Source organism: Urocitellus parryii, chromosome 4 (genome assembly GCF_045843805.1).
Source record: "Urocitellus parryii isolate mUroPar1 chromosome 4, mUroPar1.hap1, whole genome shotgun sequence".
Taxonomy (NCBI): domain Eukaryota; kingdom Metazoa; phylum Chordata; class Mammalia; order Rodentia; family Sciuridae; genus Urocitellus; species Urocitellus parryii.
In genome coordinates this window covers 68,107,176-68,123,078 of record NC_135534.1, presented here as the reverse complement: position 1 = coordinate 68,123,078, position 15,903 = coordinate 68,107,176, and the positions used below count along the sequence as shown (strand labels likewise).

Genomic DNA, 15,903 nt, shown 5'->3' with positions numbered 1-15,903 from the left:
AGTATTTTTGGAAGGTTCGTTAGTTATAATCTATCCATACATATTTTCTAAAGTGAAAAGTCATATGGTATCCTAGAAAACTAGGGGAAAATATTGAGCAGGATTGAAATGTAGGAAGAGTAATCAAGACCACTGGGTTTGGGGTAAAAGAGATTGAAAGTAACCTTAGTTTTCAAAAAATCACAATATAAATAAAAATAAAAGTATCTTAGCTTTATATAGTGTCTCACTGTTTCAAAACTTGGTGAGATTGTCAACACAGCCTTTTAGTACAGATGGGGAAGTTTAGGTTCAGTGCTTAACAGACCTGACCGCTTGTGTAAGTGGTAGAACTGAGAATTGAGTATTTTAAATTCTTACTCCTTTATTGTCATTGATACCTTTTCACTTACCTAAGCCAGTGCCTCAGGTTTTCTTGATTTTTTTTCTCTTTTACTGCACAAGTCAATCATTGTTTTTTTTTTTTTTTTTTTAAGAGAGAGTGAGAGAGGGGAGAGAGAGAGAGAGAGAGAGAATTTTTAATTTTTTTTTTTTTTTTTTTTAGTTCTCGGCGGACACAACATTTTTTTTTTTTTTTTTTTTTGTTGGTATGTGGTGCTGAGGATCGAACCCGGGCCGCACGCATGCCAGGCGAGTGCGCTACCGCTTGAGCCACATCCCCAGCCCAAGTCAATCATTGTTTTAATTTTGTTTCCTAAACATTTCTTAGATTTTCCCACTGCTCTATATACCTACCACTTGTACCTTTTTTCAAGCTCCCATCTTTGTGGATTGATGTTTTCCTTGATTTACATTCATTCCCTGTACCCCGTTTCCTAAAATAAGCAAATTAAAGTTTCTTTTAAAGTCTTCCTCTAATTCATTCATTGAGTTTGTCCTAATATTGCCTTCTGCTGCATAAACTTTTTTTTTTCCCTTTTGCTAGTACCGGGGATTGAACCCGGGGGTGCTCTACCATTGAGCTACATCCTCTCTCTCTCTCTCTCTCTCTCTCTCTCTCTCTCTCTCGGGGGGGGGGGGGTACTGGAGATTAAACTCAGGGGCATTCTACTACTGAACCACATCCCCAGCCCTGTTTTGCATTTTATTTAGAGATAGGGTCTCACTGAGTTGCTTAGTGCCTCGCCATTGCTGAGGCACTCTTATCCTCCTGCCTCAGCCTCCCTAGCCACTGGGATTATAGGCATGAGCCACTTGCCCATCTCTCTCTATTTTTTTTGATGGTACTGGGGATTTAACCCAGGGCCTTGTACATATGAGCCAGTCACTCTACCAACTAAGCTATATCCCTAGTCCTCTAGTGTCTGTCTGTCTGTCTGTCTGTCTCTCTCTCTCTCTCTCTCTCTTAAAGAGTGGAAAAGTGGAAGGCTTTATTAAAGGATAGCCCAAAGGACTTCTTCCCTGAGGAAGTAGGGGACCCGTGGAATCTGTAGAAAGGGGAGGTATCTTCCCTTTTTTATATCTAAGGTCTTCTTTTGTCTGCCCGTATTCCTGTCCTTTGTGTCACTCTATCCTGCAGTGATAAAATGCAGATAGGAATACCAAAAGATGGGAGACAGGTGGACCCGTTAGGGCATGAGATGGGGAGGAGTAAACTGGGCAAGAAGGGCCTGGGGTAGTTTGATAAGCATCTCCCTGTTTTCGGGAGCTACTTCATTAACAATTTTTAAGGATGGGTCAGAGGCCTTGGGAACGTTAATATTTCAATTTCCTCAGGTGGTGTTCTGGTTTCCTGGGCTCAGATTGGACTCCATCTTCTTTATGGACTCCATTCTCCATATGGTCTCCATTTTCTTTATCGTACTCAATATTAAACCTGATTTACCTAACTACACTAACTACCTATCTTTAAATCTGGCTTCATTCCCCCTTCTAATTTTAGGAACTCATTACTGCTGTAATGAAAGGGGACTATGACTGCTCTGGCTTCTTCGAACTGGAAGGGGGTTGGTGTGGAGCAAGCAGTTTGGAGTTCCTTTTTAAAAAATTGGGTCTATAAAGTGGTCTGTGATAGAAGTCCAATTGAGAAGTAACAAGCTGGAGGGCCATTTGAGTGATGGGTGGTAGTCTCCATGTAGATCTAGGTGGAACCTCCAATCTGTCACTGCTGTTTATTGGTGACAAGTTCTTGCTTCCCCAAATGTTGAAGTATAACACCAAAGAAGCACTCCAAGGCAAGTGTAGAGTGGAAAGTAGAAGGCTTTACTGAAGGATAGCAGAAAAGACTTCTTCCTGGAGGAAGAAGAATTGGACCCAAAAGGCGGAATCCTCCCATCCCCAGTCTCTTTTTAAATTTTATTTTGAGACAGGGTCTTACTGAGTTGCCTAGGCTGTCTTTGAATGTTCTTTCCTCTTGCCCCAGCCTCCCAAGTTGCTAGGATTACAGGTATGTGCCACCACTCCTGGCTTTGGCTTAAACTTTTAAATAAAATTCAAACTCTTCTGCCTGTTCTTGTAAGTTTCTTCTATTCCTCCAGTTCTATAATCACTTGGTTTATTTTATTATTATTTTTTAGCTATTTGTTTGTTGTTTCTGTAAATAATGTTTTTTGCCTTTTTCTCTACTCCCCCCTCAACTCCATATTTTAGGTCTTAGAATAATTGTCTATTTACTGTCTGTGACCACTCCTCCCTCTTACCCCCAGCCCATTACTTTAACCCATTAGCAGTCACTCAGAAAAGCTCAATAAGGTGAAGGAGTATTTTTTACTTGCTAATAGAGGACCCATAAAAAGAGGTTGAATGAGTGGATGTTTTTATACTTTAAAGTTGTTTCAAAGTCAGAAGTAGCTTCAGTGGAGACTAAAGAGCCTGAAAGAATGATTGAAAAAAAATGAGGCCATCATTTCCCAATCTCAGAGTATTTCTCAGAGCATGTGTATCCTATAAGATATTGGATTAAATATATTAGAGAATGATGCAGATTATATTTCTACCTTGGATCGACTTGGATATTTGCAATTAGTAAAGACTTCTAGAATTCCTCTGTACAAAACCTTTTTTGTTTGTTTTCAATCTAGCATTTTCCTAATATATTTTATTATGGAAACTTTTAAAATAGGGTACCTGTAATTTCTTTTAGGTTACTAGTAATATTTTAGATTTGAGAAATGTTAAATTTGGCAGGCTTATGTCCTTTATTTCCCTTGGGTCTAATTAATATGATTTAAACACATAATTAGTTGATGTATCAAGGGATATTCAGAGGAATTCTGGCTATTTATAGTCACAACAGAGAACCTGAGGGAAAATAGAGTAATTTTCAACTATTTGAAGGTTCTGATGGAAGAGGGATTAAAAGTATTATCTTTTAAACAAGAGACTAATAGCCAGAACCAGGGAACAAAGTTTTAGGGCGGCAGTTTTTGACTTAGAATAAGTATATCTTTCTATTTACAAATTTTCAAAAATTGGAAGGTAAGTAAATATTTGTACGTAAATGTTTTCAGGAAAATATCTGTAGGGATGCTATAAGAGAAGTTTAACATATCAGATATAGGATACATTGGAGTTATTTTTTGTGACAGTTTGAAAACCTTTAAACTCAATTTTCCAGATAGCTATCAAGTTGGAATTTATATTCCTTGATTCCTTTCTAAATCTGTAAATGTATATCTTGCTCTAAAATCTCAGTGAAGAAACCAAGTATGTGGTGTATGAAACAGATTCAAAATTTTAGTTATTTAATTAAGTGTTTTTACTTGATGGCTATTTATTGATTTATTTTATTCATTTAAACATGGGGGGGCTGGGGATGTGGCTCAAGCGGTAGTGCGCTCACCTGGCATGCGTGCGGCCCGGGTGCGATCCTCAGCACCACATACCATCAAAGATGTTGTGTCCACCGAGAACTAAAAAAAAATAAATATTAAAAATAAATAAATAAAATTAAAAAAAAAATAAACATGGGAAATTGAACCCAGGGCCTCATGTATGCTAGGCAAGTGCTCTGCCGTGGAACTACATCAGTAGACTTTATTTTTTTGGAGCAGTTTCCCATTCACAGAAAAATTAATCAGGAAGTTCGCAGTATTCACATAAACCTGTTGTCTCCTCATGGGCACAACCTCCCCTATTCTACATTCCATGCTATAGTGGTAGAGTTTATAGTTGATGAATTTACAGTGACTTTCACTGGCACCCAAAGTTTGTAGTTAGAAACAGGTTTCATTCTTACTTGATGGTAGCTTGAAACAAAACATAAACATTCTGTTCATCTTCAAGAGAGTGGTTTTCAGTCAGTTTTTGCTATCTAGTTTATCCTTTTCAGATTTAGCGACCTAAAAAGAATCAGTGTCACCTGTTTTGAAAGAGTTATCATGGTTGGGGAGAGTTCTTTTTTTGTTAATCTTAAATGTTTATTTTCTCTTCCTTTTAAGTACCAAAAGAATTGGTGGAGCTCCATTTGAAGTTGATGAGGAAGATTGGAAAATCTGTTACAGCAGACAGATGGGAAAAATACTTGATCAAGGTAACTCTGTAAATTCCTTTTTTTACTATTGAAATAATGCTCTATCTAGCATAAATTTATGCTTGCATTTCATAATGTTTAATTTTTAAACATTAATAGTTTTCTTTCAAAATTCTGAATTATTGTTATTGTAATTGTGATTGTCCTCTTTTACTGCTATAAGTAGTAGTGTTGAATCTTTTTTTTTTTTTTTTTTAAAGAGAGAGTGAGAGGAGAGAGAGAGAGAATGAGAGAGAATTTTCAATATTCATTTATTTTTTTAGTTCTCGGCGGACACAACATTTTTTTTTGTTGTTGTTGTTGGTATGTGGTGCTGAGGATCGAACCCGGGCCGCACGCATGCCAGGCGAGCGTGCTACCGCTTGAGCCACGTCCCCAGCCCCCAGTAGTGTTGAATCTTAAAATCAGGTTTCAGAGTTACTGTGTCTCTTTTGTGCCTAACCTAGTGCTAAGGATTTTTCATAAATTCTCTCACTTACTCTTTCAAATCCTCTTGATCAAATAAATACACATAAGGTGCAGGGAAGTTGTTGCTTTTGCTTAAAATCACCCAGTATGTATAGGCAGAGCTAAGATTTTTCTGTGACTTGAAAGGTAAAATGTCGAGGCCCATTAGAATAGTATGTCAAGCTTTTAAATTGTTCACCAGCCACATATGTTATTAGTGAGGACAACTCAGGCAATCCAAATGAGCTTTAGGATGGACCCTATCAAAGGGAAGACCAAGTAACATACCAGACTATTAGGCTGTAATTGTAGGTGATTAAAAAATAATTTTCCTGCAGGGTGTTGGCACACCTATAATCCTGACTACTTGGAGGCTGAGACAGGAGGATTGCAAGTTCAAGGCTAGTCTTGGCAATTTAGCAAGATCCTGTCTCAAAACCAAAAAGGGATAGGGGTGTAGCACAATGGAAAAGCACTCCTGGATTTAATCCCCAGCACTTTTTTTTTTTTTTTTGCAGTGGGAATTGAACATAGGAGCATCTTACCACTGAGTTACATCTCCAGTCCTTTTTTATTTTTAATTTTTGATACAGGGTCTTATTAAGTTTCTGAGGTTGGCTTTGAACTTGTCATCCTTCTGCTTCAGGCTTGAGATGCTGGGATCACAGCAACTGCACCTGGCTTCCCCAGCATTTAAAAAATAATTGCTATGTTTATATATATATATGTATATATACATTTTCATATCTGTTCCCTTTTTTTGAAAGTATATGCTTGTAGGGTGCTATGAAAATAGGAGCTAACAGGAACAAGAATTTCCTTTTTTAATTGTAAATATTATATGTGCGTTTCTAGCTACCTTTGCAGTATAATACGTCTTCTAGATTAAGTGACATAAAACAATAATCTTTCTAATCAGCTCAGTGATCAGGACTCTAAAAGGGTTACTTTTACTTGTGTATTCTATTGGTTGAAGCAGTCACAGCTCTGCCTAGTCAAGGGGAGGGTACATAGGCTTCCAACTCTCTCTCTCTCTTTTTTTTTTTTAAATACCTTTATTGTATTTATTTATTTATTTTTATGTGGTGCTGAGGATTAAACCAGGGGCCTCGCACATGCTAGGCTAGTGCTCTACTGCTGAGCCACAACCCCAGCCCCATAGGCTTCCAACTCTAGGATTCTAACTCTAAATGTTAGGAATGTCTGACTTTTGAAACCCAATATAAAATGTATTCCAATTACTTTTTCACAGGTTTGAAGAACTGCAGAATTGACTTAGCATTTCCGAAATTTGATGCTGTGTGATTTTCTAAAAGAGTGATTGTCTAGTTAAAATTAAAATACTAAATGTTCAGTTAAATATGTGAAACTGAGATGGGTTAGGTGACTAAAGCCTATAATTCTAGGTGAGCTGAGGCAGGAGAATCTCAGGCTTGAGGCCAGCCTCTGAAACTTAGCAAGACCCTGTCTCAAAATAAAAAATAAAAAGGGCTGGGCTGGGGTTATAGCTCAGTTTGTAGAGTGCTTGCCTGGCACTTGTGAAGCACTGGGTTCAATTATCAGCACCACATTAAAAAAATAATAAAATAAAGATATTGTGAACATCTACTATAAAAATATTTAAAAATAAAATAAAAGGGCCTGGGGATGTGGCTCAGTGGTTAAGCATCCCTGGGTTCAATCCCCAGTACCAAAAAAAAAAAAAAAAAAAAATCTGAATAATAAATGAATACATTTTTAACTATTAAAAGTGCTTGTTCAAATGCCATTGAAGTGGCTATTTTGATGTTAACAAAATGATTTATAAATGAATCAAGGTTTTGGAGCTTTAAAAGAGAGCTGGGATTAAGGACTTTGGTTTCAACATGTTTAAGAGGACTATAAAGGATGTAATCCCTGTGAATAAACATTAAATTTTTTTGGTGTGTGTGTGGGGCTACCAGGGATTAAACTCAGGGGCACTTGACCACTGAGCCACATCTCCAGCCCTATTTTGTATTTTATTTAGAGACAGGGTCTCATTGAATTGCTTAGCACCTTGCTTTTACCCAGTCTGGCGTTGAACTCTAAATCCTTCTGACTCAGCCTCCTGAGCCACTAGAATTACAGGGGTATGCTACTGCACCCAGCTAGTAAAGGTTTTCTTTTTCTTTTTTAAAAAATATTTAAAAAATAGTAGGTGGCCACAATACATTTATTTATTTATTTTTTATGTGATATTGAGGATCGAACCTAGTGCCTCATAGGTTCGAGGCAGGTGGTCTACCACTGAGCCACAGCCTCAGCTCCTAGTAAAAGGTTTTCTAATTTTTATTTTTTTACTGTTCTGAGAACTGAGATAGAAATATCTGGTATACTAATTCTAGCTCAATTTAACAATCTTTAGGATCTTGTATAATTTATTTTGCCATCCTGGATCTCAGTTCCTTGTGAAATGTGAGAATTGAGATGATTGTATAAGACCCTCCACTATTTTGATTACGATTCTTGGTCAGTGTTTTTGAATTGAGGTATATTTCTATACCATTAATTTACTTTCAGTGGATGTTAGTATATTCAGAGTTGTGAGCCATCATCATTTTCCTATCCAAAACATTTCTATCATTCCAAAGGAAACCGCATGTTTATTAGCAGTTATTCTCCCTTGAGCACCTAAAGAGATTGTACTTTATGACTCTGTGAATTTTCTATTCTGGATTTTTTAAAAAAATAAATAGGATAATACAATATGTAGCCCTTTGTGTTTGCTTTCTTTTACTTTACATTTACATTAATGGCATTTAGCATGTTCAGTGTTGTGTAGTCACCTCTACTACTTTGTTTCAGATCAGTTTTATCATTAAAATGAAACTGTATATCCATTAAGCACCCAGTACCCTTTACCCCTTACGCTGAGAGTGAGTAATCTGCTTTAAATGGATCTACTTTTTCTAGATATTTCTTATCAGTGGAATCATATAATAGAGTCTTTTTGTCTGGGTTTTTTTTTTTTTTTGGTACTGGAAATTGAACCAAGGATTCTTTACCACTGAACTACAATATGTCCTTATCCCTTTTTATGATTTATTGTGAGACAGGGTCTTGATGAGTTGCTGAGGGCCTCATTGATTTGCTGAGATTTGCTTTGAACTTGGAATCCTCCTGCCTTAGCCTCCCAAGTTGCTGAGGTTATAGACATGCTCCAGTTTTTTGTCAGTATTGGGAATTGAACCCAGGGCCTCACACAAGATAGACAAGTTCTTTACTATTGGTCTAATTGTTTACTAGGCTAACTGGACATGCACAGTTCTGTTCGCATAATGTTTTTAAGGTTCTTTCATCTTGTGGCATGTATTGGTACTTTGTTCCTTTTTATTAATATTTCATATGTGGCTATACCATGTTTTATTTATTTATTTAGAAGTTTATGGTATTTTATTTGCTTCCATCTTTTGGTTACCGTGAATAGAGACGGTGTTCAAACATTTGCTACAGATTTGTGGGTATACGTGTGATTTCATTTCTTTTGAATAACCCAAGTTAGAAGTGCTTCATCATGGTAATACCATCTTTAACTTTTGAGAGGAATTGCCAGTCTTTTTCATTACAAATTCACCATTTTACATGTCTACCAGAAATGTGTGAGGGTTCCTTTTCTATATTATTTTTTAACAATGCATCTTGGTTTTGGTAGTGGGAATTGAACTCAGGGGAGCTTTGCTGCTAAGCCACATCCCTGGTCTTTTTCATTTTTTATTTTGAGAGAGGGTCTCGCCTAGTTGCTGAGGCTGAAGTTGTGATTCTCTTGTCTGCCTCTCAGGTTTCTGGGATTATAGGTGTGTGCCACCACTTCTGCCTGGCTACCAAGACATCTCAATTTTTGTCTTTTGTTTTTATTATAACCATCCTAATTAGTGTGAAGTGTGATTTTGGTTTGTACTTTCCTAAAGACTAGTGATATTGAGCATTCTTTTCATATGCTTGTTGGCTTTGTATATCTTGTCAATTTTTTTAAAAAATGTATTTTTAAATTGTAGATGGACCTTTATTTTATTTTATTTTTTTTATGTGGTGCTGAGGATTGAACCCAGTACTTCACACATGCCAGGCAAGCACTCTACTACCACTGAGCCACAACCCAGACCATCCTTGTCTAATTTAATTGTTTAAGAGCTCTTTGTATTTTCTGTATTTTAGAACCTTCCTAGATATATGATTTGCAAATACTTTATCCCATTTGTTTCCTTTTTGTTTTCTTGAATGTGATATTTGAAATCACGAAAGTTTTTATTTTATTTTTTTGTGATGCTGGGGATTGAACCCAGGGCCTTGTGCACATGAGTCAGGTACACTACTAACTGAGCTATATCCCCAGCCCAAAAGTTTTTAATTTAAAAAAAATTTTATTTATATATGACAGTGGAATGCATTATAATTCTTATTACACATATAGAGTACAATTTTTCATATCTCTGGTTGTATACATGGTATATTCACACCGATTCGTGTCTTCATACCTGTACTTTGGATAATGATTATCACAGTCCACCATCATTAATAACCCCATCCCCCCTCCCTTCCCCTCCAAACTCTCTGCCCTGTCTAGAGTTTGCTATTCCTCTCATGTTCTTGCTCCCTATCCCACTATGAATCAGTCTCCTTTTATCAAAGAAAACATTCAGCATTTGTTTTTTTGGGAATGGCTAACTTCACTTAGCATTATCTTTTCTAACTCCATCCATTTATTTTTTAGTTGTAGTGGGACACAATACCATTTATTTTCTTTTATTTTCTTTATTTATTTTTATGTGGTACTGAGGATGAAGTCCAGGGCCTCGCACATGCAAGGCAAGCGCTCTACTGTTGAGCCACAACCCCAGCCTCAAGTTTTTAATTTTGATGAAGTCTCATTATCTATTTTTTTCTTTCAAAGTTTGTTCTTTGGTTTCGTATCAAAGAAACCCTTGCCTAGCCCAAGGTGAAAGTTTTATTTTTTTCCTTTTTGTAGTGCTGGGAATTGAACCCATAACATCATGCATACTACCCACTTATCTAAATTCCCAGCCCCTAGGGTGAACAATTTAACCTTAAATCTTGTTCTAAGACTTTTGTAGTTCAAGCTCTTAAATTTAGATCTATGATCCCATTTGAGGTAATTTTTGTATTTTTTGAGGTAGGTGTTCAACTTTATTTTGAATGTGGCTATCTACTTGTGCCAGCCCATTTGTTTAAAAGACTGTTTTCTTCCATTAAATTGCTTTGACATCCTTTTGGGAAAACAGTTGTCCAAAAATGTGATGGTTTGTTTCTGAGATCTCAGTTCTATGCCATTGACTTATATGTCCATATTTTTGCTAAAATATGCTGTTGTTTACTATAGCTTTGTAGTTAGCTTTAACTTGTTTATATTTTGTAAATTATTTTTTTTCTATTATGCACTTTACATTTTCACATGAATTTGAGGATCTGCTTGCCAATTTCTGTAAAAATGTCACTTTGGATTTATAGAGATTTAGTTGAATCTGTTGATCACTTTATGGCATATTGCCATTCTAACAATAGTAATTTTTGTGATCTATGAACATAGGGTGTTTGTTGTTGTTCAGTTTAATTAGGTCTTCTTTAGTTGCTTTAAAAAAATGCTTTGTAGTTTTCAGATTGGTCTTATACATTTATTGTCTCAGTCTATATAAGAGTGGTTTTAGGACCTTTAGCTGATGCCAAAATTTAAGGGTGCTCAAGTTTCTTAAATAAAATGGAATATTTGAATATTTGCCTATACCTATACATATCCTTCAGTAAACTTCAAATCATCTGTGGATTACTTATAATACTTTATAGACTGTATGTTGGTACAAGATATTGTTTATGGAGTAACTAACTACAAGAGAATAAAGGTCTGTGCATGTTCAGTAGAGATCTTTTATTTTTTTCCAAATATATTTTATTGGCTGTTTTTAGTTTTACATGATAGTAGAATTCATTATGACAAAATTATACAAGCATGGAATGTATCTATTCTAATTAGGACCCCATTCTTGTGGGTATATATGATGGTGGGATTCGTTTGGGTATTTCACATATATATATGGGAAAACTATGTTAGATTCATTCTACTGTCTTTCCTATTCCTATACCCTCTCCCTTCCCTTCATTCCTCTTTGTCTTGTATTGAACTTCTCTTCTTCCCTGTGCTTCATTGTGATTCAGATTCCACATGTCAGAGAGAACATTCAGCCTTTTTGGGAGGGACAGGCTTATTTCACATAGCACGATAGTCTCTAGTTTGATCCATTTATTGGTAAATTTCATAATTTCATTCTTCTTTATGGCTTATTAACATTCCATTGTGTATATATACCACATTTTATTAATCCATTCATCTGTAGAAGAGCACCTAGCTTGGCTCCATAGCTTAGCTTCTGTGAATTATGCTGCTATAAACATTAATGTGGCTACATCACTGTAGTATGCTGATTTATTTATTTATTTTAGTTCTTGATAAGCCTTTATTTTATTTATTTATATGTGGTACTGAGAATCTAACCCAGTGCTTCAACATGCTAGGGAAGTGCTCTACCACTGAGCCATAAGTATGTAGTATCAGCCATGTAGTATGCTGATTTAAAATCCCTTGGATATATGTTGAGGAGTGGGATAACTAGATCAAATGGTGGTTCCATTCTTAATTTTTTGAGGGATCTTTATACTGCTTTGCAGAATGATTATACCAATTTGCAGTCCCACCAAAAAAGTATGAATGTACTCTTTTTCCCACAATCTCCCCAACATTTATTGTTACTTGTACTCTTGATAATTGCCATTCTAACTGGAGTGAGATGAAATCTCAATGTAGTTTTAATCCACATTTCTCTTAATTGCTACCGACATTGAGCATTTTTTCATATATTTGTTGACCATTTTTATTTTCTCTTTTGAAGAAGGTTCTGTTCAGTTTTTTGCCCTTTTTTTTTCCGGTGGGGGAGTACAGGTGATCGAACTCAGGGGCTCTCAACCATTGAGTCACACCCCAGCCCTATTTTGTATTTTTTTTAGAGACAAGGTCTGAGTTGCTTAGTGCCTCACTTTGGGCTGAGGCTGGCTTTGAACCCCTTTAAAATTTTTTTTAGGGTCTGGGGTTGTGGCTCTGAGGTAGAGCGTTAGCCTAGCATGCATGAAGCACTGGGTTCAATCCTCAGCACCACATAAAATAAAATAAAGATTTTAAAAAAATCTTTTTTTAGTTATCAATGGACCCTTAATTAATTAATTAATTTATTTGTGGCACTGAGAATCAAACCCAGTGCTTCACACATGCTAGGCAGCATTCTACCACTGAGCCCCAAACCCAGCTCCTAGTTGTAAATTCTTTTACCTTCTGTTTACCGTGGCAGATTTTTACTGCATCTTAACTTTTGAATCTTCATTTTGATGGATATAGTATTCTTATTTGGCATCCATTTTCTTTCAGAGCTTGGTATATGTATATTTTTCCAAGACCTCCTAGTTTTAAGGGTCCGAGTTGAAACATCAGCTAAGATCCAGATTGGTTTACTTCTAAATGTGGCCAGTTGTTGTTCTCTATGTACCTTTAAAATTCCACCCTTTTCCTGTGTGTTAGGCATTTCCATAACATTGTGTCTTGGAGTGGGTTGGTTTAAATTTTGTATATTCAGAGTCCTGTATGCCTCCTGTATTTGATTTTTCATTTCATTCTGAAGGTTTGGGGAGTTTTCTGATATTGTTTTATTGAAAAGATTTTCATTCCTTTAATTTATGTTTCAGAGCCTTCATCTATCCCAATAAATCTTAAATTGGGCCTTTTCATGTTATCCCATATTTCTTGAAAATTGAGTTCATGGTTTCTTAACGTCTTTTCTCTACGGTCAACTTTCCTTTCAAGATTATTATTTTTTTTTCGTATTCTGAAACACTATCTTTTAAGTGGTCTAATTTGGTGCTGATGATTTCCATTTTTTTTTCTTTTTTTTCTTTTTTTTTTTTTTATGGTGCTGGAGATCGAACCCTACCTGTGAGGCAAGCACTATACCAACTGACCTATATCCCCAGCCCTCTATTGAATTGTTAATTTGGTTCATTGATTCCTTCTTTTTGATTAATTCTTCTTTAGAAAAAGAATCTCTATCTCTTCCTCCTTATCTTTCATTTTGTGTATTTTCTCTCTGATTTCTCTCCTTATGTCATCTTTTGCCTCGTAGATCAGTTTACCTGTGAACTTTCAAAATTCTATTTCCTTGCTGTGGTGGCAATGGAGTCTGTTTTGAGGTATTGTGTGTTGTTTGGGATGGTTTGTTTCCTTCCCTTTTCATATTGTTTGTGTTTCTACCCATCTATCTGGATGGATCTGAAGCTGCAGGGTTTCTTCCCATGAGTTTTAGTGTCCCTTTATGTTTCTAATACCACACAGATTAAATTGGAGCCCAATAAAACAATAACCTATGCAAACAATATATAGCAATAGACTAGGTATTTAGTTTCTATTATTACTTCTATCATGTTAAGTAATACAATACACAGAAATAGTATGATTATCAGTTTCCATCGGTAAAAACAATAAATAATCATAAGTTATGTCTGGTATAAAATCAAGCAATAGGTGTTGCCTATGACTTCCACCGTGTTAATTATTGCTATAGAATTGGTAAGGGCTGTCGTTATATAATCCTATTAGCATTAAGAGGTGTTGAGGATAGAGTTCATAAAGAGGAAAGAGGAAAAGATAGGAGGGTAGAAAAGTGTTTGCACTTTCAAAAGGTGAATGGGGGCAAATGTGTGGGTGAAGTAGGATGTGTTGGTTATCAGGATCGAGGAAAAAAAAACAATTTAAAGACAGAGGGAAAGAGAGAAAAGTGAAATTTAGCTGTTAGCAAAAAAAAAAAAAGGAGAAACAGTAGTGGAAAAGACAATGCAGAAAAATCAAATATGCTAATCAAAAATCCTTACCCTCAAAAAAAAGAGAAAGCTATAAATGAGAAGACAGAAATAAATATGTATATGGGTAAATGTCCTTAAATCAATTCATATACATTCAAAAGAAAAAAAAAACTTTTAAGGAGTTGTTTCCATTATGGTGGATACAATAGTCAGTGAAAATATATCTTTGCTGTCTGCCCAACTGATTTTCTTTCGTTCCTTCGTGAGGTATGAATTGAGTGTGGGAGTATAGTCTGAGGGCTGTCCAATTCCTGCTTTTTATTTTGTTGCTCACCGAGTTGTCAGTTGACCTTTAAGACTTCTCAGATTTTCTTCTTGGCCAAGTGGTGTGCAGTGGGATGGGAAGAGCTGTTGGCTCCACTCCCAGGGTGTGTTTGCTGCTGGATGCTGTGAAAAGAGTTTCTTGCCTTAGGTGACATTCCCAGGTGCATGGCTTAGATTTAGTGAGGTTGTAGGTGTGTGGTGAGTTGTCTGGCAGTGTTGAATTAACATACCTCTCCAGACTTTTTGTTAAATATATATTTTTTTAGTTGTCAATGGACCCTTACTTTATTTATTTATATGCAGTTCTGAGAAATGAACTCAGTGCCTTACACATGCTAGGCAAGTTCTCTAAAAATGAGCTGCAACTCCAGCTCTCTCCAAGCACTTTTTATCTGTTTTTGGTTGAATATCCAGATGCAAAATCCATAGACAGGGTTGGGGTTGTAGCTTAGTGGTAGAGCGTTTTCCTAGCACATGTGGGGCACTAGGTTCGATCCCCAGTACCACGTAAATAAATAAATTAAAAAGTCATAAAAATTTTGAAAAACTCATGGATATGGAGTGCTGACTATAATTATTTTTAAAATACAGTTCTTAGCAATTTTTATGCTATCATAAATGGAGTTGCTTTCTTAATTTAATTTTCTAATTCCTTATTGTTCCTGTATAGAAATAAAATTATGTTGACTTTTTTATATCTTGCAACTTTGTCAAGCTCATGTATTAACTCAAAAAATTTTTTCTGTGTATTTCTTATTTAGATTTTCTACTTAAAGTAATGTACCTGCATATGTAGTTTACTTCCCCTATTCCACTTGGATGCCTTTTTTTCCCCCCCATATGATTACTCTCCCTGGGATCCCTGCTATACTGTTGACTAGAAATGGTGAGAGTAGATGCACTTGTTAACTTTTTCTTGATCTGAGGGAAAAAACCCTTAAGGCTTTCAGTATTTAGCATGAGGTTAGCTATGGATCATTCATAGATGCCCTTTTTCTAATTGGGGATGTTCTCTTTTATTCCTCGTACATAGAGTATTTTTATCATGAGATACGTTCGATTTTTGTTTTGCTGTTTTCCTGCATCTGTTGAGATAACCTTGTTTTTTGTCTTGTGTTCTGTTTATATGGTGTATTAGATTGATTTTCATATGTTGAACCAACCTTGCAATCCTGTGATAATTTCCACTTGATCATGGTGTATAATCCTTTAAATATCTTTGTAGATTGGTTTGCCAATTTGCTGTTTAGATTTTTTGTTTCTGTTTCCATTAGACATAAACGTGTGTGTGTGTGTGTGTGTGTGTGTGTGTGTGTGTGTGATGTCTTTGTCTGTTTTTGTTATTGGGTAGTATTTTTAACATGAAGTAATGGCCTCATAGAATGAGTTGTAATGTGTTTTCTGTTTTTCAAAATTGTTTGTGGCTCAGTGGTAGAGTGCTTGCCCAGCATGTGTGAAGTACTGGGTTAGATTCTCAGCACCACATACAAATAAAATAAAGTCCACAAAAAGTATTTGTGAAATGTAGTGTTTAGCCTTTAAATATAATCGAATTTAGTAAAGAAGCTAGGGATTGGGCATTTCTTTTTTGGATTTTTTTTTTTGTTGTTTATTATTCAGTCTCTTGACCTCTCTGATGATGACACATTTCTTCATCTTGAATCTTTCTTTAGTTTCAGGGCCAATACACTTAACTACATATAGAACATCTTTACTCAAAAAATGCTCATGAATCTACATTAGAGCCTACCATTACTGTAACAAAGAGGCCTCAAATATAATTGCTG

At 35.8% G+C, this 15,903-nt stretch overlaps 1 protein-coding gene across 1 annotated transcript in view; it reads left to right on the top strand.

Moving 5' to 3' along the window:
- Rsf1 (remodeling and spacing factor 1) overlaps nucleotides 1–15,903 on the top strand; it is a 156,659-nt gene that overhangs the window by 33,177 nt on the left and 107,579 nt on the right. The window contains exon 2 of the mRNA XM_026387266.2: nucleotides 4,380–4,471. Within this exon, the coding sequence (XP_026243051.2) occupies nucleotides 4,380–4,471 (92 nt within the window). The remainder of the gene's footprint in view (nucleotides 1–4,379; nucleotides 4,472–15,903) is intronic.